Raw genomic sequence first — 27,150 nt, forward strand, 5'->3', positions numbered from 1 at the left:
GTCACTGTCTTCCATCTGCCCACATATAGGAGCTGGCTCAGGGAAGAAAAGATTTGACTCAGAGAAACTGTAATTCTTCATAAGAAGAATGCAAATAATTCATAACATTTTGTGATCACCTACTGTGGGCTCATAACTATGAGAAACTTAGAAGTGCAATATAGGAAAAAAAAAAAGTCCAGGCTCTCGAACCAGTGAGACTTGGGTTTGAATCCTTGGTCTGGTACTTTTTAGCTTATGCCACCTAAAAACAAAACAAAACAAAAAAACAAACAAACAAAAACAAATTGTAACTCTTAGAGCTTCAGTTTCCTCACCTGTGTGAGAATGGTAATGCCTACAATTCAGGTTTGTAAAAAATACTTACAGATTTGAGCTAAGATACATAAAGTACCAATAACAGGTGCCTGAAAAACAATAGGCATTTATTCAACAGGGGCTGCTGAAAAGCTAGAGCCAGAAAAAGGCAGAGCCATGAGTCAAACCAAGATGTAATTGCAAAGCCCATACTTTGTCCTTTATAGAATGCTTGTAGAGTAGCAGGCTAGGAGCAGGAAGGCCCTCTGAGGGACTGTAGCTGGGAAAACAAAAGCTTAATCAACTATAAATAATGACTTCCTCTTTGTTTTTTGTTTGTTTGTTTTTTATAGACCCTCTTTTTATTGTTTATTCCAGCAGTCATCCAAGGAATGCTGGACTGGAATACCCAGCAACTCTAAGTAGCTACAATAAAGAACAATTTAGAAAACCCTGACTTCTTAAGCCACCAGCTATTTACCAACTCTGTAGACTATTTTGATTCTGCTTCTTTATTAATTTATCGAAGTGTATTATTGGGCATCTACTCTGTGCTGTGCACTATGATTCGATGGTGGGGCTACAGTGGTGAATGGGACACAGTTCTCACCTTTAAGGATCTCACAGTCCAGTGAGGAAATAAACAGATAATTATAGAATGATAGCAAAAGTACTACGTTAGGGGGAAATGCAAGCACAGTAAAAAATGGCATCTAAACCAATCCGCAGTGGGGAAGGAGGGTCAAAGAAAGCTTACAGATAAAAGTAACGTTGTATCACCTGATAATTTTGGCACCTCATAATTACTTCAGTCTATAAATGAGTAATCTTGTGTCACTAAGATTTGAAAAAGGAGTGGGAGGTAGCTAGGCTAGGAAGGATGTAGCAGGCAAAGGGATCAACATGTAAGAAGACATGGAGGACCACAATAAGACATCACCTAACACCTGTTAGAATGGCTATTAGCACAAAGACAAAAGATAATGAGTATTGGTGAGGATGTGGAGGAAAGGAAACCCTTGTACACTGTTGATAGGAATGCAAGTTGGCATAGCCATTATAGAAAACAGTATGGAGGTTTCTCAAAAAATTAAAAATAGAACTACCATATGACCCAGCAATTCCACTTCTGGGTGTATACCCAAAGAAAATGAAATCCGTATGTTGAAGAAAAATCTGAACTTTCATATTTATTGCAGCATTATTCACAATAGCTGAGATATGTAATCAACCTAAGTGTCCATCAGCAGATGAATGGATAAAAAATTGTGGTATATATACACAATGAAATACTATTCAGTCTTTAAAAAGAAGGAACTCCTGTCTTTTGTGACAGCATAGATAAACCTGAAGGACATTAATCTAAGTGAAATAAGCCAGGTACAGAAATACAAGTACTATATGATCTCATTTATATGTGGAATCTAAAAAAGTTGAGCTAATAGAAACAGAGAGCAGAACAGTGGTTGCCAGAGGCTGGGGATGGGGGTGGGGGACAGGAACATGTTGGTCATAGGGTACAAATTTTCAGTTAGACAGGAGGAATAAGTTCTGGAGAACCTTTGTACAGCATGGTGACAATAATTTTACTTGAAAATTGCTTAGAGAATATATCGTGAGTGTTCTCACCACAAAAAATAATATGTGAGAGATAGAATAGCTTAGTTTATCATATCTGTCTCTCACATACTTACTTTTTTTGTGGTAAGGACATTCAAGATATATTCTTAATATATCTCAGGTAGTTCTTTATAGCCATGTGAGAATGGACTAACACACTACATATCATATCATTTAACAACATGAGTGTATTAAAACATATTATAAACTGTAAATATATACAATTTTTATTTGTCAATTATACCTTAGTAAAGCTGAGGGAAAAATATTTTAAATAAAAAGTAAATGAAATTTGTTTTAAAAGAAGACATGGAGGAAATAGGAAAGCATTGTATATTGAGGAATAAAGAAGATCAGCCTGCCTAATCAGGAACTTTGACTCACAGGGGAGTGGTGGCAAGCTTGGAGGCTGTACAGGCAGACAGGGGCAGCATGATCACATTAGGTAGTGTATTAGTCTGTTTTCACATGACATAAAGACTGAGTAGTATATGACTACCTGAGACTATAAAGACTGGTAGTATATGCCCCTGCCCAAGGGCAGCAAAGCTAGACTCTTGCCCAGGAGTTCCAGACTTAAGAGGCAAAATCTCAAACTCCTGACCTCAAGCAATCCTCCCACCTCGGCCTCCCAAAGTGCTGGGGTTACAGGCATAAACCACCATGCCCAGCCAGGAGAACTCCTTTTGAACATGAGGCAAAGCCAATGTGGCTCTCTTTTCTCAAAGCCTCATGGGGGATCTTACCTAGCTTTCTCCGAGGGTGAGAAGAGTATCTCTTCCTAAGTAGAGTAGGTCCTGGGACCCTTCTATCCTCTGCAGCATCTAGGAATTAAGGGATCCAGAGGAACCATTGGAAAGAGGCACAGCTCTTGCACGGTGGCCCAATCAGTGTCTTTGATGAGCAAAGCTTGTCATGCCTTGTGAGAAGTGACATTATTGATTCTCAGGGAGGATAAAAAGTGGAGGGGGGGAGATCAGAGAATCCTTAAACTGTGGTGGGGCTATATTAACGCCATCTAGATGTGTATTTCCAACTTTAGCTAAAATCCATCTTTGACGGGAAACTTTGAAAGGGGCCTTGTTATTTAGGGAAAACATTTCATTTGGTGCCAATTCAGGCCCAAGTGGATATTCCCAGTGCCACTAAAGTTGGTGAACTGAGAACAAAAGAGGTGGTTATCCCCTGAGAGTTTAAAATGCAAACAGAGCCAAAATCTTAATGCCCGACAGATACACGTGAAAAGTCAGTTTTCACTATGTGAGCTATAATGAATTAACAAGATAATGAAAAACTTCAAACCCACTAAATCATCTTTTAAAAAAGGAATTAAAACAATAGTTCAATACCATATGATACCTATTATAATCACAAAAAAAAATTCAGTTATAATCCCACATGCTGGCAAGGCTAAAGTAAAATCTTTATCTCACACATTATTCATGGAAGTGTAAACTGGAGTGATCCTACCGGAAATCAATGTGGCAATATGAACAAAGAGTAATAAAAAGGTACACACTTTTAGACCCAGGAATTTCACTCATGGGTATTCATCTTACCTATGTTACCCAAATGAAGGAAAAAACTATATTCAGGAAGATGTTTTTTGTGATGTCATTTATAATAACAAAATAATAACAGCCTAAATGTCTTATATTAAAATTTAAGTAAACTATGCTCTTTCCATAAAAGGAACATTATAAAGTAATTAAAATAACATTCACGATGACTATGTAACAGTATTGGAAAAATTCTTATGATATAAACTAAAAATAACAGAATATGCCAAGTCACAACATCATATTAATGCCATGATTATATCTTTGTTTTTAATATGTAATTATTACCTATGCATCACAAACACAGATACTTAGACAAGGGCTAGAAAAAAGCATGGAAAAAAGTGAGACTAGCTGTTGGTAACTAATGATCATGGAAATGCAAATCAAAACCACAATGTGATACCATCTTACTCCTGCAAGAATGGCCATAATTAGAAAATAAAAAATTAATAGATGTTGGCATGGATGCAGTGAACAGGGAGCACTTCTACCCTGCTAGTGGGAATGTAAACTAGTACAACCACTGTGGAAAACAGTGTGGAGATTCCTTAAAGATGTAAAGGTAGATCTACCATTTGAATCAGCAATCCCACTACTGGGTATCTACCTAGAGGAAAAGAAGTCATTATATGAAAAAGATAATTGCACATGTATGTTTACAGCAGCACAATTCGCAATTGCAAAAATGAGGCACCAACCCAAATGACCATCAATCAATGAGTGGATAAAGAAACTGGTATATATATGTATGATGGAATACTACTCAGCCTTAAAAAGGAATGAATTAATGGCATTCGCAGTGACCTGGATAAGATCGGAGACTATTATTCTGAGTGAAGTAACTCAGGAATGAAAAACCAAACATCACATGTTCTCACTCATAAGTGGTAGCTAAGCTATAAGGATGCTAAGGGATAACAATGACACAATGGACTTTGGAGAGTCAGGGGGAAATGGTGGGAAGGGGATGAGGGATAAAAGACTACAAACAGAGTGCAGTGTATACTGCTCAGGTGGTGGGTGCACCAAAATCTCACAAATTACCGCTAAAGAACTTACTCATGTAACCAAATACCACCTGTTCCCCCAATAACCTATGAACATTTTTTTAAAATATAAAGAAAAAGAAAATATTGAGATGTTGAGATTTTATATGTATTTTTCATTTTTTATTTTGATATCATTGGTAGAATTATTTAGTAATACTGTATACTATGATCAAAGTATTTTTAAGGGCATAGGCTTCAGAATCAAAAGCTCAGTTTTAATCTGAGCTCCATCACTTACTATCTGTATGACTTGGGCAATTTAATTAACTTCTTTGAGCTTCAGTTTCCTTATCTCTAAAATGGAGTTAAATACCTGCATTATGGTACAGATATGTTGTGAGGATAAGATAAGTTAACATAAATAAAGCATTATTTGCATAGTAGATGGTCACTAAAATTTTTTATATCTTAATGAGCTTTTTACTAAAGCCTTTATCAATTTACAAATGTATATATATGTCAAAAAATTGAAATAAATTAAAATATGTTAGGAAAGTTAGGCAAGGGATAATAAAAGCAGTTCAATAAATATGAATTTCCCTCACTTTTCTAATTCTTGTCTATACAAAGTGTAAGGGAATTTTAGAATATTCTGGCTGCATTGTTGAGAAATCAGAGATAAACAATGCTTGTTTTTCAAAACTTCTTTTTCAGTAACAAAGAAAGGAAAGAAAGAGACATCTTTTTCATTGCGTGCTACTTCTAAACACAAGCGAGCATGCTTGTGTGCACACTCATGCGCACACACACACACACACACACTGACCCCTCTCAACAGACTTCAAGATGTGTCCCTGGAAATCCAAGAAAATAACATTTTTGTCTTTTTTTTTTTTATAGTGAACACATTTGCTTTCTCCATGTAACAAAAGGTATCATTTTGCTTTTAATTATGGGTTGTTATTATGCATTGCTTTTATTTGGCAAAGATGTTTGTTTCAGGAAAATTAATTTAGACAGTTCCATTTTTCAAGCAACAATACCTTCTGTCCCAGGCTTACAAAGAACAATTAGATCTGGATTCTTTCCCCATAATCAAGCTGGCAATTTTTTGTAGAAAGTCTTGGTCAATCAGCGTGGAATGGAGCTTCCTTGAGAGACAGTCAAATGCAGAAAATAGACTTTTATGGCCTGGCACTTTTACTTCCTGGAGTATATATAACTCTGACATCGTGAAGAGGCATTACTCCGGCTGGGCGGGAATACAGATTAATGTTGCATCACTTTCAGTGCCAGAGTTTTATTTTGAATGTCATGATATTTTTCACAGGAACTCCACAATATCGTGCAATTCAGCAAACATGACTGAGAGCCTGCTATGTGCCAAGTACAGTGGTAGGAGCTGGAGATACCGATCTGAATCAAAGTGTTCTTGCTGGTAAAAGCTCACAGTCAGATGACTCAGACAGATCACTGTAATATACAGTGATAACGTCTGTGGCCAAGGGTAATACAAGGTGCTGAGTCATATATAAAGAAAGATAGGAGGGAAGACTTTCCAAACAAGGGGTCTTGGAATTAAAAATTCCAAGCACTTAGCTAACTGCTCTACTCGTAGGCGAGTTTTGTTAAACCCATTTCAAAGTATTTAACTGACTTGTTCATGGTCACTTAGACAGTGTATGGCAGAGGTAAGTTCAGATAAGGTGAATTGTTGATTCCTACACCAAGTTAGTGGCAAAGCTGGGGCCAGAAAACACAGCTCCTGGCTTCTAAGTGTTCCTGATCCATTTCATTCAGTCTATACCACAGTTCTATGTGGAGCTGCTATGAGCTACTTTGTACAATTGCTGAGTCTGAAGGAGAATGGGAACCAAAAAAGATGTTATTGAACACTTACTTGAGTATGATAGGATCTTTTTAAAAGTCACAGCCTCCAAACTCTTCCACCCAACTAGAGACTGACCTTCATACTCTCAAAAAATCTGAAGCTTTCATCCTTTAATGTTTTATCTTTAAAAAGAAAATTTTATATTGTATCCTATTACTATAGTAATATTTCTTGTAATATGAAACTTCTGAGTGAAGTTATATTCCAGTTTATATTCCATTTAATCCTCATTTTAGAGATGCGAAAATGAGAGAGAGATGAAGTCATTTGTTCAAGGGCTTTAGTGCTGGTGAATGTGTAAGCTAGGACTTGTCCAGTTGTCTGTTTTTTGCTCTGATCTATGGCCCAGAGCTGGGGCATCTTATTCTGGCACCATTGCTCTCCCTGCTACCATATTTCACCTATCTCTGTGCTCCTAATCCTTATTCAAACAACACAGGGGAGTTCAGTCTGCTGGTATTTCACTACATGAACTGGGGCAAGTCCTACCACCCTAAAGGCCTCAGCATATCCTTCCTAAGGACACTAAGGATATGAATTGTGAGTCATGACCTTGCACCTAGTATCATCTAATTTTGCCTATCCTTATTTTTTTCTCCATGTCTTTAATTGCATTATTTTTATTTTGTTGCATTTCTTTTATTGTAAGATCTTCAAATTCTTTTTTTGGAATTAGTATATTATAAATAATCAAATATGTAAAGAAACAAACAGAATGTGGTGTTTCAGAGAGATTTCCTGATAGTCTTAAGACTATGTCAAGCATAACAGACCCATTCTTGGAGACAGAAGGTAGCTAGGGCCTCATCGCTAACCTAGGTTTCTTTCCTTTTATTATATCTACATTAATTACCATGTCTAAAAGGAGGCCCTCTTGGTAAATCTTCAGTTAAAACAGCTTGAATCAAATAAATAACATAACTTTGGAATCCAGAACTAATTACGAACTAAATATTTCCCCTTCCTCTACTTACACCCCACTACCTTGCTTTCTTTGACAAGTTTTTATGGGCATTTGTTCTTTTCTAGGCACTGGATTATAGACATAAATCTGCTTCGTCCACCCTACTGAAGGAGAGAAATAAGTAAACAGTACAGAACAATATGGCAGGTGATTTTGAGCAGATCCGTTTCCTTCTGTGGCCTCAGTTTACTTTTCTTTAAAATAGTTGGGCTAGTGGATCTCCAAAGACCCTTGCTCTGACATCCAAGCAGTGTGTGATTTGGGATAGCATCATGCATGCTGCATCTTAACTTCCTTAATAATGAAGAGTAATCATAGCACTGAAGTATCATTTGAAGTCCTAAAAGGCACATCTTAATTCTAAAGTTTGATTCCACCAAAAGAAATGTGACTTATTAAAAACATATCAAAATAATTTATAATCATGAAACTTGCTCTGGCAATAAGCTAAAACATCACATCTGCAACAAACTTCTCAAAGCTCTATCAGGGAACAGGTATTAAAAAACTATTGATATATGAAAAATATTCAGTTCCTCATGTTGGAAGAGAAGGCAGAGGGTGGCACATGAAGAGAGAAGAGGTAAACCAATATGTAAGCACCTAACTGTAACATGAGACATGTTAGGTAATCACTGCCTAGATGCTGTGGGGCCCATGGGTGCACTGGGTGGGCATTTGTCAGCTTTGAGCACAACCTACTGTCACTTGAAATACCAGTCTCTTCTTGCAGGTCCCCACATGACCTTTTAGGGCTAGAGCGGAGAATTACTGCCCTAGCATGTAATCTTCTGACTCATGACTGGAACAGCCTTCCTCTCGCTGCCTCTTGATGCCTGGGTCTTTCCTCCAGAGCAGAGGAAAGTGAAATCCTCTAGCACAACCCCCATCTGACTGTGTAAGATTTTAGGATGAGGCATGTTTTATTTCTCTCCAGCAGGAGTAAGGGTTTCAGCTGTTTATCCAGTCCTCTTTAGGAACTTGATCGAGGTTTCTGTATTCACTCGCCTAACACATATCTAGACAGAGCCCACACTGCCAGGAGACTTAAACACTGTCCTTTTGCCATGGAGCTTAGAATGTAATGAGAATAGCATTAATCAAATATAAACACAAGTTTATAGAGAATTTCAAATTGTGAACACTATGGAGGAGAAGTACAAAAGATCACACTTGAGTTGTAGCTTCTTTCACTCCCTTGTGCAGAGGCTGCTCCAGGTGTGTGGTGTCACCCACAGCAATTCATGCTGCTTTTCTGCCTATAAACCTGCGAATAAGCCAAGATTTTTCCCTCATCCCTCACAACTAACTGCTGTCACGACTAATGGAGCGTAGGCTTCAGAGGCAATCAGTATGGGTTTGAGTGTAGGTTTTTCCACTTAGCAGCTGTGACCTTGAGCAAGTTTCTTCATTTGTAAAAAAGGGCAACAATACCTGCCTCAAACGGCTGTTGTGAAGATTGGCACATACAAAGTGCTCAGCAAATGGCAGCTGCTTCAGCCACAGCAGCTATTAATTCTACTTGCAAATTGTCTTTGCAGTTTTATATGCTCCTCTCTATTTCCACTTGCCCTGCTTTTGTGCCGGCCGCCAGAGACTGAACCAAGATGCTCCTTTAAGTTGCCCTGGGGATGAAAGACACTTGCATGCCTGAATTTTCCGATAAAAGAGAGTTACAGGAGCAGAAACTACTCTGCAAAATATATTGAAGCAATCTCACATGTGCAGCTGAGGTTTTGTTTGCTACCCCACTCTGCTTCCCACTGGATTATAACCCCTAGTTGTGGGATTTTATTTCAGCTTTGAGTGATGTCCACTCTTATCCACTCTCTCTCTGAGTAACATGCTAAAGCATTTTTTATTATTCTGATGAGGGTAGGTCCTGGAAAGGGAGGGTGAGCCTCAGCCACTGTTCATGTTTCCCCTGAAGGCAGTGAGATTGAGAGGTGATCGGGTATGGCATCCAGATATCAGTCAGTGGACCAAGGTAAAGCTTGAGGGATACTTTGAATCCCCATCAGAATACCTTTTCCCATATTTTTCTTGGGAGCACTTACCACAATTAAAATAAATTCATATTGTGTGATTATTTGCTTAACATATCTGTCTTCTGTCTGTCTAGCTAGCTCTTTGAGGGCAGGGGCTGTGTCTTTCTCACTCTATCCTCAGCAAGATGCCTGGCACATACATAGCAAATGCTTCATTGGTATTTGTTGAATTAACAAATAAATAAATGGAGAGTCGTGGAGTTGAGGCAAGATGTTATCTGGGAAAGCCATGCTGCCCATCAGTTGTTCAGCAAAAGGAGAGGTAGAAAGAAGATCTTGTCAAGGGCAGGAGCCAAGGTTGGAAGCACGTAAGGTGGTGGTATACAGAACGGTCTTGCATATAGAAGGCTTGGGGGTGGGCATGAGCTCAGGGCCTTGAGATAGTGTTTCCCACATTTCGATGATCTCTGCTCTCTTTCCTCACAGAGGAAACTGGCCCCTCCCCACTCCTTCCTCCAGGCAGATGAGAATCAGTCTGCTACATATCACACTGACTGACATAATTACAGGCCCCACTTTATTGTCTGAAACTTGGTTCTGAAAATAATAGGTATTTTTGGTTTGTTTTCCAAGTATGTAATATTTGGATGTAAATATTATAATGTAAAAACTATTTTTTCAAATAACACATACAACTCGTGGAGATTTTTGGCACCCTCCTTGAATGCCAAACTAAGAAATCTAGTCTTCCCAAAAATGCAATGGGAATCATTAAATTATTCAAAGAAAAGAGCAAATTTAATTTTAGAATGATCAGTCCTATAGCCAGTGAAGAGGCTAGATTGGAGTAAGAGAGATTAGAAGCAGTGAGTTTGGAGAGAGGCCTGTCCCACATAAAATATATCCAGGAAGCAGGCTACACTTGGGGATAGGGCAGAGAGGGGGGCATGGGATCCCTAGATGCCTAGAAAGTGACTATGGCTGGGGGAGGGAATGAACTGAGCAGAGAAGGGAGGGGTTACAGGAAAGGAAAGGGCTTGAGCCCTGAAGCCAAATGTGTGCTTATGCCCCTGTGGCCCCTGTTTCTGGAGAGTGTTGATCCCCAAGTCCTCCCCCTGATGGCTGGCTTCTGGAGTGACAGGAGAATGCCTGGGGATTACTGGTGTTCTTATTTAAATCATCTCCAGTCTATGCTGTGAAAGACTGACTTTTCCCCAAATAGCTATCTTGCACGAAACACAGAAAGCAAAACAGAACACATAATCAGTGACTATTCTCTTCTACCACGCAGAACCCCACACATCAAACCAGCCACTGAGCTCCCAGAACAACACGTCCCTTCTCATTCTGGGAGGTAATTGCAATGCAGTCGTGACCAAAACGAAAAGTGAATTTTTAACCATAGACTCGTAACTACCCATCAAGATGAAGAAGGCCAAATTCTCTGTGGCCCAATTCCTGGGTCCCCAAGACAGAAACAGAGTTTTCACAAAAATTATGGGGGTAGTGCATGAGTTTTGTATGGGTATGTTGATGTGTGCCTATTGGAAGACAAGGGGTAAAACTAAAGACCTCTTTTGGTGACCAATTCAGTGGGACCCTGTTTAGTTGCCATCCTGGGAGCAAGTAATCACCAAATCTGAATTGAGCATTATCTGTTGGTCAGGTGCTAGGCTAGTCCCTGAGAGGAGAGAAATAAAGAGGGCACAGCCCCTGCCTTCAGGAAACTCACACAACCACTGGAGAGGATGGAGGAGTGAGGAGGTCACGGAAATACAATGTGATGGTGTTCTGATGGGGAAGGACAGGGGAAGGACCCGATCTAGCACAGCCTTGGCAAGTTAAGCAATGCTTTACAGCAGAGGTAGCGTGAGTTAAGAGCCAAATAACAAGCAGGAATTAGTTAGACAGTTCCTCACTAGTTTGGGTATGGGGTTGTTGTTCCAATTAGAGGGAACAACATGTGCAAAGGCAAATGACGAAAGCACGGCAAATTTGGCAACCAGAAGTGGTTGATCATAGCTAGAGCTCAGAGTCTGAGAGGACAAGAGATGGAAGGCAGAAGCCAGGTTATAGAAGTCCTCCAAAAGCCACCTAAGGCTAAGATTTTGTCTTATAGGAATCCTGATGAGTTTTAAGATGTGCATTCTAGAAAGCTCACTCCAGCTGCAGTGTGGAGGATGACCTGTAGGAAAGAAAACTAGAAGCTGGGAGAGCTTTAAGAGGCCATAGTAAAGGGCTAGGTACCAGATAGTGAGAAGCCCAAAGGCTCAGCCTGAGGTGACACAGAGCTGTAGCCAGCACTCGGAAATCCTAGTATTCAACCAGTGCATTCCCCCACTCTGCCTGTTGCTCCCCCGTTTAGAGTGATTCTTCCTTTTTCTCTTTGCTTCGCCTTCCTGTTAGGCCCCTGGAGGTTGGTGTACACTCTTTTTATGGCTGAGTACCTCATTGCCAGCTAGCTTAAATAACTTGCCTAGGATAACAGAGCTCAGAGGTTATAGAATCAGAATTCACCTTTGTCTGTCTGATTTTGAATCCAGCACTCTTCAGAATGCTTTCTTGGTTGTTTGTTTGTTTGTTTGTTTGTTTGTTTTGTTTGTTTTTAATGCTTTCTGTAACTGCAGTCATAGGGGCTTCAGATATGAAAAAATAAAAGAGTATCTTCTAAGTTGAATATTGCCTGAAGAGTCTCCCAGATTCAGAAGCCTTTATCTATATTGGTAGGCTGCAGTAGCTGGGCTTTTCAAACTGGCTCCTTGCGACAAAATAAGCAAGTGTTTATCCTACTGGTATCTTGTTGATTAATGCTACCTTCCCTGAAAAGAAAAAGATTAGAAACAAAATCACAGTTGTAAGATCAAATGTATTAGCTATGACCATAAATATATGTGACTTACACTCTCCTACTTCAAAACAAAGATGCAGCCTGGGATGAAAAATTATATGAACATAATGTTGCACAGGATTAGAATTATACTTCATTTATTATATATAAATACAATATCATTAAATATATACACATAGTGAGAAAGATGATAAGAAAATACACCAAAATATTAACTATGGTTCTCTTTCAGTGGTAGGATTTCATTACTTTTCACTTTTACTCTGAATTTTCTGGAAATATTCCCAGTTCTTGGTTGCAGTTGACTCAAAGCAATTTTTCTACTTTTACTCTGAATTTTCTGGAAATTTGGAAAATGACAAAAATCAGCATGTGTGATTTTCATAATTATGAAAATTTTAAAGATAGGTTCTTTAACTTAGGACAACTATAGTTTTCAGAGAGAATAATTGAATCCAGAGAAGGTCCAAAGTTCTTGGGTAAGGTGTCTAATTAGCCCAGCTTTTAGGACTTCTACCTTTGGAGAAGTCCACTGTGACTAGAGGTGGGGTGACATGGTACTAATATAACAGCATTCACTCGACGCATGGGGGAATAATGGATAATTCCTGGAGCAAGGGTGCTGGTGGACAATTCCTCAAGCATCCACTATAGACACTCTGGCAATCCCTGGATACCCAATTCAGAGGTTACTCCTGCTGACCTTAGAATCCCCACCCTCCATTGTCGTTATGAGGTCATACTCAGCATTCACCACACAGTGGTTAAGCAAAGAAATTGGTTTCCTCTGAATGTCCATGGGGCACCATGTTTATCAGGGAAGGCTGGATGCAGGGGTCATACACAGCCAGGAGTCCACATATCTACTCCTGATTGATCCAACGCTGGCATACCCACATTCCTTCAGTAGTCCATAGAATCCCACACAGGCACACTTGGATGCATTCTCCTCCATCCAAATGTGGAATTTCTTTGTCTGAGATGAATGTCCTCTCCCCGACCCCAAACGCACATACACACACAAACACACACACACTCACACACAAAACCACTACTACACATGTGAAGGCTCTGCCTTCCTTAGACTGTAGCTTTTGGTCAGAAAGTGGTTCAAGAGTCATCAGGCCCTGTCTGCCTATTAAACCTGCCACCTACCTTACTGGCTTCATTTCCTCCCTATCCTACCATCCATATTAAAGGCTCTTATCTCTCTCAGTTGGCAACCAATTATAATAATTTGGTAATTCTTTATGTCCAACATGCCCCTCTCTGTATATAGCTGATTGTACATTATTGGTCAAATTCTATAAACCATGTGCTCTATTTTTACAAATGCCACACAGTTTTCATTGGCAATCTCAAATGATTGTGCCTGGTAGACTAGTAAGGAAAATTTTCACTTCATTTCAGTCCTTTTATTTTTGAATGACTTTGAGGGAATTATTTAAATATTCCAGTTTCTTAGCTAAAAATTGTTGCAGAGTCATTCTGGAACATACACTTTTGTTTTCGTTTGCACCTAGAACATGCAGGTTTTGTAATCCTGTTTTAAGAGCTAGAGGTTAAAACAACAGCCTACGCATATCTGCCTGTGCCACTAGGTGGTGCACACATATGTCAGTGATCTGTAGGTTAAAGGGGCTTATCACCAGGTTAGTGTTAATTTATCACCACAGAGGTGGTACAGACAGTAGGAGCTGTAGGAGTGGGGAGAGATAATAATTCTCTGGGCAAGAGTAAAGAAGGGAAACCCTCCCAGAGGAGATGGATTGACAGTATTCCTGGCTACAGAAATGGCAGGAGCAAAATCTTAAAGGCAAGGAACCCCAAAGATGTAGCAGGCGAAAAGTCTTGGAAAAGAAAGAGCATGTTTACTCTCCATGCTGATTAATTCCTAATCAACAGGGTCATTGCAGAGGCATAACAGCATAGTTGAAACATTTATTTGAGCTAGATGACATCAAACATTCCTTCCAGACCTTTGTTCTGGGAACTGGGGACACAGAGGTGAAATGACATAGCCCTGTCCTCAAGTAGGATCAGTGAGAAAGACAGACAATGAAGACGGTACATGATACTTTCTCCTAGTGAGAAAGACAGTACATGACAAAGACAGACAAGGAAGACAGTACATGATACTGTCTTCATTTTCTTTCTCACTAGGATCCTACTTGAGGATCCTAGGGAGATAGGCTTTGCAAGATGCATTGGAAGAACAAAGCGTGAAATTCTGTTCTGAGGAAGGGAGATACAGTGGTTAGGTTTGGGAGGTGATGTTCAAAGAAGAATTCATGGAAATCTTGAGAAGTGAAGAGAGATCTTCAGGAAGATTTCAAGAGGGTAGACAGAGATGATAGCATAAGCAAAGGCATGGAGGTTTGAAAGGATAATGTCTGTGGATTTGGGGACTAGTTCAGTTGAGTTCAGCAAATACTTACTGAGGGGTACTCTGTGACATGTACTGATTTTACTAAAATTAATAATAGGTGTTCTAGGCCCTTAAGATGCTCCTCATCTAGTGAGAAAGACTGATACATGCACAGAAAATTAAAATCTGAGAGGATAGTTGAAAATGTGGTCCCTTTTAAAATCTGACTCTGTCCTTTGAGCCCCCAGTGTGCTGGCTACAGGTTCTCAGGGAGTTCTACACCAGAAGAGGGAGCCCGTAAGCACACTACCTGGTTGCGTTTGGCTCCCAGTCACTGATGGCATTTCAGTCTCACTTGCTCATTTTAGAGTTGCCAAGTTTGAGGCCAGAGACAGAAAGCCAGGACACAAGCCCAGGCCTGTCTGACTCTGTCAGCTTTTCTTCCCTTTTTTCTCTAAAGAATCCTAGGCATAGAGTTGCCGTTTAGCAATAGTTCTTAATTGGAAAAAAATACATTTCAGACAAATAGGCCATCTTCACCAACTGTGATCATCACAAAGTCAAGTGTATGAAAAAAGGACATGATGGATTCTTCCCTTATGTATGAAGAAAGTGCCAAGCCACATAGGTTGGCCTTGGCAAAGGCAGCTTAAGCCAGATGTCCCACTGGCCTGGTTCCGTGTTAGGGAAGGAAGAAGGTCTGGCTCCAGCGTTCCTTCTAGCCCACATGCGTGGGTGGGTGTTTCATATCAGTGCTAGGATATGTTCTTACTGTGTAGATTAGTGACATCTTAGAGTTGCATTGTTTGCTTGAAAATGTCAACTGGAATGAATTATGAGTTGGCAGGAAAACAGGTATGTGTGTTTGAGAAGGCACTGGAGGGATCTGGACCTCCTTTTAGGTACGTGAGAAGTCATTGAAGCAAGGGGTAGAGAAATCTTACAGAGATTTTGACTGAAACAGATCAAAGTTAATGAAGAAGGAGGGTGACCCTGAGGAGAGGGAGATTTGAGACCAGGTCTTATGAGTAAAGGACAAAGGACCTGGGAATATTTAGACTGCAGAGAAGACAACACAGATCTTCTTCAGCTCTCCAAACTATTGTCATGGACTGAAGTAGCTAGAAACAGTGATTGTGTCATCAGGAAGCAGCTTTTAACCTTGCTCAAAGTAGACCTGTCTAAGCAAAAAAAGTAGTGGGTTCTCTACCAAGAAAGAAGATGAAACAGAAGCAGTTTATACAATTGGTGGGGACATTTAGGGGGTCCCTGCCCTCGTGGCAGGTCAAATCTCTGAGCTTTAAAGAAGTAAAATTCATGAAAAAGTAAGAGCCATCTTACATAAACCAAGGATCAGATGTTCTGTAATAATAACAACATGAATACTGCATAGATCTTTTTATTGAGAACCTTTTAAGTACCAGGCATCATGCTAGATGATTTATATTCATTGCCATATTTTGGACTCTAGAGTCAGAATCAGAACTGACTAAATTTTAATCCTGACCCTGCCATTTAATGAAGACGTCTTGGACAGACAGTTTCTCCCCTCTAAATATCATGTCCTTCTCTCCTGTACAATTGCCAGGAGTATGAAAAAAATTGATACATCAAAGTACTTAGTACTGTGCCTGACCACAGTTAGTATTTTAAAATGTTTCTGCCTTCCCCTTTCTGCTTAAGCAGAATTTTAGGAAGCCATTCTTGGATAGAGGCAAGATAAAGAGGGAAATGCAGGGGAGGTAAAATATAGCAAGGCCTCCGCTGCACAAAATACTAGGTGATTGAAAGCTCCTGCAATTTGTAATCTAGAGCAATGACTCTCAAAATGGAATTTGTTTGGACCTCTTTTAAGAAAACAGAAACAGAGATTTCCAATACTATTTAGGGAAAATCAAGTGTAGGAAAGAGAAAGAGGTCAGCAGGAGGACTGGGACTTAAGGAACCCTGACTCAAGTCTTCAGAAGGGCTGCTCAGCACTTCACCAGCTGCAGCCTCCTGTACCCACTTCTCTACCCTCAGGTTTTCATGGCATCCAGTCTAGGACAGTAGCTGTGCTGTAATAGGGAACAGGCCTTTTGAGATATTGATCACCTCAGCCTTTGGGGTAGCCAAGGCCAGTTGCTTCCAAACATAAGCTGCCTCATCCCTATAGCCTAGTGTGCTAGACAAATATTATTCTGTGTGAATATTGTGTGGTAAAAAAGGATAAGGATTCAGTTAGAAAAGGAATGGTTGGTCATCACTAATTGAAATTGTTATAGTATTATGAGCAGACTTAAGAATGAAACCAATCTAGAAATATCTTGGTTAAAAAGAAGTATCTGGAGGGTGGCAGTACCACAGGCACTCAAGGCAAAGAGCATTGCCAATATATTGGACACTCAACCAGTGCAGCCAGTATAAGCAAAGGGAAATCTAAAGCTATCTGGTACAGAAGAATGAGCCCATGACTGGGAAACTGGAAAGGGACCTTCTCTGTGGCTCTAGGTGAGCCACATTCTGCTCAGGGCCTCATTTTCCATAAGTATGGTATAATTTGACTGAGAGACCTCTAAGCTCTAACGACCTACGCTTCCAAAGACAAACAAAAAGCCCATCCATCCCCCTTTGTCTCTAGGGTACAAACCCTCTCTGCAGAATTGGAAGTGAGTAACACATTCCGTATGATTTACCCTGCAGTATGTCCAAACATCCTCTTTGCTTGTCCGCCGTGACCTGCTAAGCACAATTTTGGCTCTGGCTCAAATCAGTGCCCTCACAGTGTGTTTTCTTTTGCAGCAACAACGAAAGCTTGACCTCCTGACGATAACCAGCCCCGGTGAGTAGGCGTGGCCCTTCTGCCTTTGCTTTTCCCTTATTTCTTGAATGATGCCTTGTTGCCTATCCAAATGCAATTCCTGCCCTTCTCTTTTGACTCCCTGAATGAACGGCAGAACTCTTGCACCATGAGTGAGTCTTCTCCTCCCCTACCCTCTGCTCCACAGGCAGTTTATTTTCTCCCTGCCAGCCCTGTGCTGCCTCCTCTTGACTATGGATGGCAGGGCTGATACTCTGGATGTTGCTGCATATTCTAGGGTCAAGTTCTCTCCAAATCACTCATTGGACCCACGTGTCAAGGAAGTCTCCCGGTCCCTGAGAAATAAGTTTTAGAATCATGTGGAATGGAGAATCTGCTTGGAAGGTGCCATGGAATGAAGGGAGGATGGCTCATAAGATTGGGCCAGTCTGGGAAAGTGAGCAGATTTGGTTGGCTGTGTAGAGGGTCAAGATGACTTTTGTCTCTCACTTTTAAGGGAAGGTCAGGTCCACCCAAAAAGCTGTGACCATGACCATGGGATTAAAAGGTCTTTTTTCCCCTCTATAGCTGACATCTGGCCTAGAAGAGGCTGAGCAGTTTAATTCTTTCAGAGAGGTATTTTACTCTGGTTTGGAAACTTAAGGCAAAATTGGACAAAAAGAGGTACTGTTCTGTCTTATGATCATGGGGATGATGGTGCCAGCAGGGTCAGTGAGCATTTGAGAGTTGATGTGGTGGTTATCTTCATCCATGGGTGATATTCAAAATATTTAACAGCCATCTGCTATGCTAGGCATTAACACTTTGGTTACTGGACTGTGGGGAGTTGGGGTTCTGGAGGAGGAGCTAGTGTGGCACAGTGGCCATACGGCAGGTTTGTGGGTCTCAGGGGATGACTAATTACCGATACATTTGGATATGTTTCAATATATTAGTAACCAGCATGGCTGAACTCTGTCAGCCCTTCCTTCCACAAAGCCTACCATGCTGTATCCATGGGCCAGTGCCTCACTTTCAAAGAGACTGAGATATTGCCCTCTGTAGTCACTATCCTGGCAATTATCTGGTCTACATAACTAGGGTATAAAAAAGTGACTGCAACTGTAAGGTGCAGTCACTAGTTTGGGTGACCTTACTATAGTTCTATACCTGATAGAACTCTTTGAGCTTGAGACTTCTGAAGAATAAAGATAGAATTAGTTCAAAAAAAGTTTACTCTATTCCATAGAATGATCTACATTTAACATATATATGATTAACATATATAGAAATTCCAAATCCTGGGCTGCCATGACTAGAGTGGCTCACTTGTATGACCTACCAATTCCTCTTAAGGTGGTGGTGAGGGATTATTTATGTCCGATACAGTTTAATTGCTTTTAATTGCATCCTGTTCTACTCCACAATACACTGTCCATATTGCCTGCTTCCACATCTCAGTTTATCAGGTCACACCCTGATATGATATCTAAGTATGAATTGGAGAGAGTTGTTGATCTGTCTTCAGTTGCTTTAGGGGGAAATCTTCAGGCTCTGTTAAGTGCATTTCTTTTGTACAACCTCTTTCTGCTCCTAATTACTACTTCACAAATTCAAGCAAAGTAGTTGTGACTCTTTAGTACAGTCCATTTAGACAGCTTTGGGATTGAAAAAAAAAATCAGCACTGCCAGAGTTTTGAGTGGTTCATTATTATCCCTCCTCTTAGATGTGAAAAGAATAAATTCTGAGCCAGGGCATCCCAAAAGGTGTGTTGTGGCACACTGGTGTATTGCAAATGGGCTATACTTGTGTGATATTGTGAAATACCGATTCACTCAGCTCTCAGGGACACAGGTAGGACCTAGCGCAACTGAAGCCCCCTAGGTGGTAGCTTCCACTCCAATGTGTCAGACAAATATTATCCATGTGTGCCATGACTTAGAAAGGTTAGGAAGCACCATTGGATCATGCTATTATCTGGATGACTCTATTCCATGTCAAAAGGACTTTCATTCACTATCTTGTGCTATCAAATTCACCCCCATTCTACATCTCACCAGGAGCTGCAGCAGCTAGGAATCAACTTGCTACCTCTCTTGCGCTGCCAATAGGAGGTACTGGCTTGTCTGAACTCCTCCCCAGACCATCTTCAACAACAGAACTGCAGTGTGATGTGGCCAGTCATAGACTGGGAGCCTTCTGAAATGCTGATCAGGAATTTGAAAGCCTTAATCTGCTTGATACCTTCTTTAAAGTCTTATTTTGTTTATTGTGAATAATTTCAAATATGCAGAAAAGAGTAGCGATATAATGAACAGCCATTTATTGCCCCCATGCCAACCCCTTGGCTTTGTCATATCAACATGTGTCTTATATGCCAGAGTCACCTATTTTTGGACAAAAATTATAAATGTAATTGAGACTATTCTATACTCCTTCCTAATACATCTTTGTCCCTTCACCCTACAGGTAATCACTGTCATGAATTCAATGTTTTTCCTTATCTTTGTATCAAAAAATATAACTGGTATTGCTTTACAAATTCCTGTGGTATCACACTAACAATGTCATTCTATGACTTTTTCCCTACTCATGATTATATTGTAGAGATTCACTTATATTGAAACACATAGCTCTGCTTCATTTATTTTAATTGCTGTTAGATATTCCATATATGATTGAATTACAATTTATCCATTGTATTGATCAGAATTTAGGTTATTTATAGCCACTTGGCAATTGCAAATAATGCTGCTTAGAGCATTTTTGTGCATGTCTCTTTACGTATGAGTATGAGAATTTCTCTAGGGAAAATGATTTATTAATTATATGCATCTTCAAATTAACTACATAATGACCAATTGTTTTCCAAAGTAATTGAACATATTTACTCTTCCAATAGCAGAATGTAAGAGTTTTCATTCCTCTGCAGCCTTAACACTTGAAATTGTCAGACTTATAAATTTTGCCAGTTGTCATGATGAACATGGAATGGTATCTTATTGCTGTTATAATATATGTTTCCCTAATTACTAATGAGATAGGGCATCTTTTTATATCTTTATTGTCCACTTTGGTTTCTTCTGTGAATTGATTTTTCATATCCTTTATCTGTATTCTATTGGGTTGTCTCTTTTTATTGATTTTTAGGAGTTTATTGTTCTGAATATCAGTACTGTGTCACTTATATACATTGCAAACATCTTCTCCCAGACTATGGCTTGTATTTTTAAATTTTTTCCATGATGTGTTTTGATATATGCGAGGTTTTAAAAATTTTTTTAATGTAGTTGAATTTATCGATCTCTTGTTTTATAGGCTTTACTTTTGTGACTTATTTAAGAAATCCTCTCTATCTAAATATCATATTCTCCTATATTTACTTCTAAAATTTCTCAAGTTTTGTGTTACACTGGGTCTTTACTTGTCTCATTTAGGACTGATCTTTGTATATGAAATAGGAATTTATTTTTTTCTGTATGTATGGATAACCCATTGTCTCAGCGCCATAAACCACTAGTCTATATTTCTACCCATTAGTAATTACACATCTGTCATCTATCAATTTTACTATATACAAAATCTATTTTCTTCTCGATACTATTGCATTGGCCTACCACGCTTAATTCTGCATCGATTCAACACTGTCTTATTTATAATAAATTCTAATTTTCATATCATCTTAATAATTCATGGGGAAATACCCTTGGACCTTTGCCTTTCATGCTTATCTTTTGAAAGCAACAATTAAACTTTTAAAATACAGTATAATAATCCTTATATTGTGACAGGTGAATTTAATGTATTTTCATTTATTATAATAACTAATATATTTAGACATATTTCTACCACTATATTTGTGTTTTCTGTTTATCATTCACTTTATTTCTTTTCTGCCTTTTAAACATTTTTATATGTTACCTTTTTTATTGCATTCTCTGTGGATTTGGATGCTATCTATTTTATTTCTAACCTTAACTGGTTATATGTGGATATGTACTTAGCTATACATTTTCTTACAACAAAGTCTACAGTTATTGTGACTTTCTAGCATTCTTTCAGCCACATAAAGGGCCTTACATGCTTTAACCACCTATTGAACACTGTCACCTAGTTATTCTTGTTTAGACTAAGTTAAACTTTTTGGAAAAAGGAAAACAATGTATTATTATTATTAGCTCATTGACTTTTCCTACATAGTTTATGAATTTTTGCATTCTTTTGTTTATTGTATATCAAGCCTTTCCTATATTACCTTACCAAAGTGCATTCTTTTTTTTTTTTTTTTTTTTGAGACGGAGTCTTGCTCTGTCGCCCAGGCTGGAGTGCAGTGGCGCGATCTCGGCTCACTGCAAGCTCCGCCTCCTGGGTTCACGCCATTCTCCTGCCTCAGCCTCCCGAGTAGCTGGGACTACAGGCGCCCGCCACCACGCCCGGCTAATTTTTAGTATTTTTAGTAGAGACGGGGTTTCACCGTGTTAGCCAGGATGGTCTCGATCTCCTGACCTCGTGATCCACCCGCCTCGGCCTCCCAAAGTGCTGGGATTACAGGCGTGAGCCACCGCGCCCGGCCCAAAGTGCATTCTTTAATAGCTATTTTAGTGAGAGTCCATGGTAACCCTCTTAATCTGTATATATTCTTGTTTTGACTTCTGTCTGGAATGATAACTTGGCTGGGTATAAATTTGAGTTGGAGGAGGATGTTCCTTTGAACTTTAAGGATTTTTTCTTTGTTTGGAGTATAACACCATTTATATAAGCTTAAAAGCATGCAAAACAGCAGTACATTTTGGGGGTAGTGATGTAACCAAAATGCAGTAGTGATGTATATGAGTAGTGTTGTAACCAAAATGCAGGTTCAGTCACTTGCCACTTGCAGAGTCCAGTTAACAAAAATGAAGTCTGGTATAAAGAAAGTGACTTTTAGGCTGGGCACGGTGGCTCACGCCTGTAATCCCAGCATGTTGGGAGGCTGAGGCAGGCAGGTCACGAGGTCAGGAAATAGAGACCATCCTGGCTAACACGGTGAAGCCCTGTCTCTACTAAAAATACAAAAAATTAGCCGAGCGTGGTGGCAGGCGCCTGTAGTCCCATCTACTCGGGAGGCTGAGGCAGGAGAATGGTGTGAACCTGGGAGGCGGAGCTTGCAGTGAGCGGAGATCACCCAGCCTGAATGACAAAGTGAGTCCTGTCAAAAAAATATAAAAAATTTTTTTAAAGTGACTTTTAATCCCAAAACTATCTTAGGGGAAGAAGCAGGCACTTTTAAAGGAGAATGGCATGCAGGGGAGGAAGTGAGCAGGTTGGGGAGGTCCATGTGCTAGCTCTGGTGCCTTATCAACTGGGCAGTTGAGCTGGTGACTGCTTGTGCCTTCATGGGCAGCAGTAGGCTGAAAACTCCCCAGGTGGGAGAGAGTTTTATAGTGGGACTTTGGGTTATGAATCAACTGTGATCTCTCAAGGCAGTCTCCTGGTGGGAAGGAGTTCCTTGTTGGAGCTTCTAGGCACATAGTTAGATAAATTTGCCCTGTAGAGAGTGTCTGGTGAAGGGGCAGTAAAAGATTATATTTGCATTTCTACAGGGCTAAGTAGGAAGTAGGAAACCAGGGAAATGAGAAAAGAAGAGACAGAGAGAGAAAAATAAACTATGTCTTAGGAAAATGGGGGCACACCATTACAATCAGTTCTCCACTGCCAAGTTCCATTTAATTTTGATGGGATTTGGTTGTCACCATATTCATTCTGGCTACTCCCTGCTGAAAGGAGGCATAGTCACTGGGTGTCAGAATGAAACTGATCTATTTGGAGTTAAAAATATTGATGAGTACCAAGACTTATAGATGATAGTTGTTGCATTATGGTAAAAGGTCTGGAAAGTCACTGGGAAAGCCTGTCTTGCATTCCCATATAGAGGATGCAACAGCAGTAAAATTCACAGTGGAGAAGTATGCCTATTTTTTCATTGTCTTCTGGGATCCATAGTTGCTGATGAGAAGTCTGCCATCATATAATTGTTTTGGTAACCTATTTTTTTCTTGGGCAGGTTTCAATATTATTTTTTAATCTGAATGTTTTGCCTTTTCACTTTGTTGAGTCTAGATGTGAATTTATTTTTATTTATCCTGCTTGATACTCTGAGTATACTTTTCACTTAAGATTCTATGTCTTTCTTTAATTTAGGGAAATTATTGGCAAATTAACTCTTCAAATATTGCTTTTATCCTTTATTCCTTTGACTCTCTTCAACAATTTCTGTTGGACAAATGCTAGATGCTATTAAGCAGCCCTCCATTGTTCTTAATTGCTTTTTCATAACTTTTATTATTTTTGTCTTACTGCACTGATTTTGAATTCCTCACAAGTAACTTGCATTTATAAATTCACTTTTGACCATGTCTAGTCTAGATTTTTTTCTGTCTCTTTCAATATTTCAATGACTATGTTTTTTCATTTCCAAGATTTCTCATTTTATTCATACCCACCTGTTCTTGTTTTATTTCTGCCTGTTCTGTTTCATAATTTCTTGTTCAGTTTTAATGTCTTCATTTGTTTCTTTGAACATCCTCAATATGCTTATTTTAAAATCTTTGTTCCATAAAATAAGTTTCATCTGGAGGAAATTCAAGTTCCAATTGTTGATTTTGTTTAGTATCATTTTTAGCATTCGATTTCTCCATGTGTTTTGAAATTTTAATTTGTAAGATCACTTTGAGAAGGAAATTTTCTGGTTTTCTCTTTTCTCACCCCTCAAACTCCCACTATGTTCACATCTCCCTATGTGATGGTTTTTGCAGTTGCCTCTACCCACATCTTCAGTATAGGACCTGGGGAATATTGAGTATATTGCAGATTCAATGACAAAAAGTTAACAGAACCATTGCATCTGGTTCCTGAGTCTATATTCCTCACCTCTCTATACCTACAATGGATGAGAGCTATCTCCCAAAAGTTATGCAGCAGCCTTTTTTTTCTAGGCTCCTTTCATGACAGGAGAGCCCCACCCAAGGTCCTTGCTCTAAGCAGAAGCTTATCTCTGATTCCCATCTCCTATAGTGTACTTTTAGTCTCCCTTATCCCATAGGAGGCAGACGTCCAACTGCTACTGTCTTCTTCTACATTCAGATTTCAGCTAGCCAGTAGCCCCAGAACCACTTACCCTTTTGCATTTCTGTACATTTGAGCTTTGTGGTGATGTCTCCCACAATGGAGCCCAACAATATAGTTTCATTTCTTTTTTCACATATTATCCAATATTACTATTTGATGGGAATAAATGGGCTTATTGAAATATGAAATTATTTAGTCGTTTGGCCCAGAAGTTCAACTATAGTTTCTTCTTTACTTTTTAGAAAGTTGATTTTCCTATAACCTTGTCAGTAGAAGGGAGGCAATATGAGGAAGTACCGTATTCTTTTCCTGTCCAGGTAAAATCCTTACCAGCAGACTGAGGAGAGAGACCTATTTTTTGCCCATGTATACACAGTTGTAGATATAATTTTTAAAATGAAACTTGAATGATACCATATAAACTATTGTTATTTGAATGTAGTGTGAACATCTTCCAATATTATTTAATATTCTCTAAGAGGGAATCTTATATGGCTAAAAAGCATTCTATTATATTTTTAATTCCCCTATTGTTGTATATTATTATTGTTGTTGTCTCCAATTATTTAATTGCAAATAACACCACGGTGAGCATTCTTATATAAAAATTTTGTTCTATATCTCTAACTATTTCTTTAGGAAAAATTCCTAGAATAAGAATTACTGAGGAGAGGTATACATCATTCACTAGTTGTGACACTGAAGTAACAATTACATCAAATTGCAAAAGCTTACAAAGCAAAGGCTTATTCACTCTTGGTACATGTCCCTTTTGGACTGCAGCCAGTTATGCTTTGTATCTTTTGTGTTCTAGCAGCCAGGCGGACCAGGCATCCTCTATTTGTAATATCACTGGGTGTCTTAGTTGGGGTTCACTAAGAAGCAGACCTTTACACAAAGACTTTAGTGCAAATTGGAGGTGATCCCAGAGACATTGGTAGAGGAGTGAGGAAGTGAGACAGGAAAAGAAAAAAAGCCAAGAAAGATTCATTATCAAGCAAGCTACCACAGAGGGCAACTGGGACTTAATCCTGCCGGAGAGCCCATGGAACCAGTGTGGAAAATAAGCTACATAGTTGTACTTCTCAGGGACAAAGGAGCAGGAGAGAGGGTGGAGGTGTTAATTCCCTGACACTTCTGATCTGCTCAATGTATGCAATAACCAGATTCCAATGGTCAGAGAAAACCTTCGGGATGGATTTGCAGGTGTTGCCAGTTGGAAGTTATTCAACACATCCAGAAATAATAAGCTGGGAAAATAGGTTGGATTGTGGGGAGGCCTAGCATTTGCCATGTTAGTCATTGTGACAGAGGGAAAAGGGAGGGATGAGGAGCCACGACTCTCCCCTTAGAAACTCTTAGAAGGCGTCACTTCTGCCTAAATATCCTTGATCAAAGCAAGGATTTGAATTTATGGTCATATGACCATAAATTCAAATGGGTAGATATGTGCAATCTTCCCATAGGGAAGTGCACTGCAATGAGGATGACATGAATATTTTTCAATGACTAATATACTTTATCGTACTTTTAGAAAGATTTTTATATTCCCACCAAGTTAAAAGTGCTGGTCATACCTTTTTTTAATAACAGCTTTATTGAGATATAATTCACATGCCATAAAATCCTCATTAAGGTGATAATTTAGTGGTTTTCAGCATATTTACACAGTTGTGCAACCATTACCACTACCTAGTTCCAGAACACTGCCATCACCCCAAACATAAACTCCATACCAACTGGCAGTCACTCTCAATTTCTCCTTTCCCCGACCCCTGGCAACCACTGTTATAACTTTCTGTCTCTATGGATTTGCCTATTGTGGACATTTTATATAAATCAAATCATACCATATATGGCCTTTTGTGACTGGCTTTTTTCACTTACCACAGTGTTTTCAAGGTTCACCCATGTTGTAGCATGTATCAGCATACTTCATTCCTTTTTCTTGCCAAATAGTATTACATTAGATACACCACAATTTATTTTTTCATTCATCTGTTATTGGACATTTGGGATGTTTCCATTTGGGGATTTTATTAATAATCTGCTATGAACATTTGTACAAAAGTTTTTGTGTGGACAGATGTTTTTAATTATCTTGCATATGTACCTAGGAATGGAATTGCTAGTCATATGGTAAACTTTACAATAAAGATTTTGAGAAACTGCCAAACTGCTTGACAAAATCATTGCACCTTTTATATTCCCATCAGCAGTGGAGGACAATTCCAGTTTCTCCACATCCTCTCTGACACTTGTTATTATCTATCTTTTTATTACAAACATCCTAATGGGTGTAAAGTGGTATCTCATTGTGGCTTTAATTTGCATTTTTTCTAACGTCTAATGATAACAAATGTATTTTCATGTGCTTATGGGCCCTTTGTATTACTTCTATGGAGAAATGTCTATTCTAATTATTTGCCTTTACCCATTTTTGATTGGACTATATTTATCTTTTTATTGCATTTAAGAGGTTTTCAGAATATATATTCTGGATACTATTTTATCAGATGTATGATTTGTAAATATTTTCTCACATTTTTATGTGCTGTCTTTTCACTTCTTTATTGTTGTTCTTTGAAGCAAAAAGTTTAATTCTGATGAAGTTTATCCATTTTTCCTTTTGCTGTTTATGATTTTTATATCATATCTAAGAAACACTGTTTAACTCAAGGTTCAAAATGTACTCCTATGCTCTCTTCTCTCTTTTTTTTTTTAGACAGAGTCTCA

General features: G+C 39.1%; 1 protein-coding gene across 8 annotated transcripts in view; it reads left to right on the forward strand.

The window, feature by feature from the left end:
• The window catches only part of LOC101147269 (AGBL carboxypeptidase 4), a 1,515,476-nt gene that overhangs the window by 1,151,330 nt on the left and 336,996 nt on the right, over nt 1–27,150 (forward strand). For all 8 annotated transcript variants that reach the window (XM_055348249.2, XM_019018134.4, XM_063698909.1 and 5 more), the window contains one exon: nt 17,309–17,348. In XM_055348249.2, the coding sequence (XP_055204224.2) occupies nt 17,309–17,348 (40 nt within the window). The remainder of the gene's footprint in view (nt 1–17,308; nt 17,349–27,150) is intronic.

Source organism: Gorilla gorilla, chromosome 1 (assembly GCF_029281585.2).
Source record: "Gorilla gorilla gorilla isolate KB3781 chromosome 1, NHGRI_mGorGor1-v2.1_pri, whole genome shotgun sequence".
In the NCBI taxonomy this organism is placed as follows: domain Eukaryota; kingdom Metazoa; phylum Chordata; class Mammalia; order Primates; family Hominidae; genus Gorilla; species Gorilla gorilla.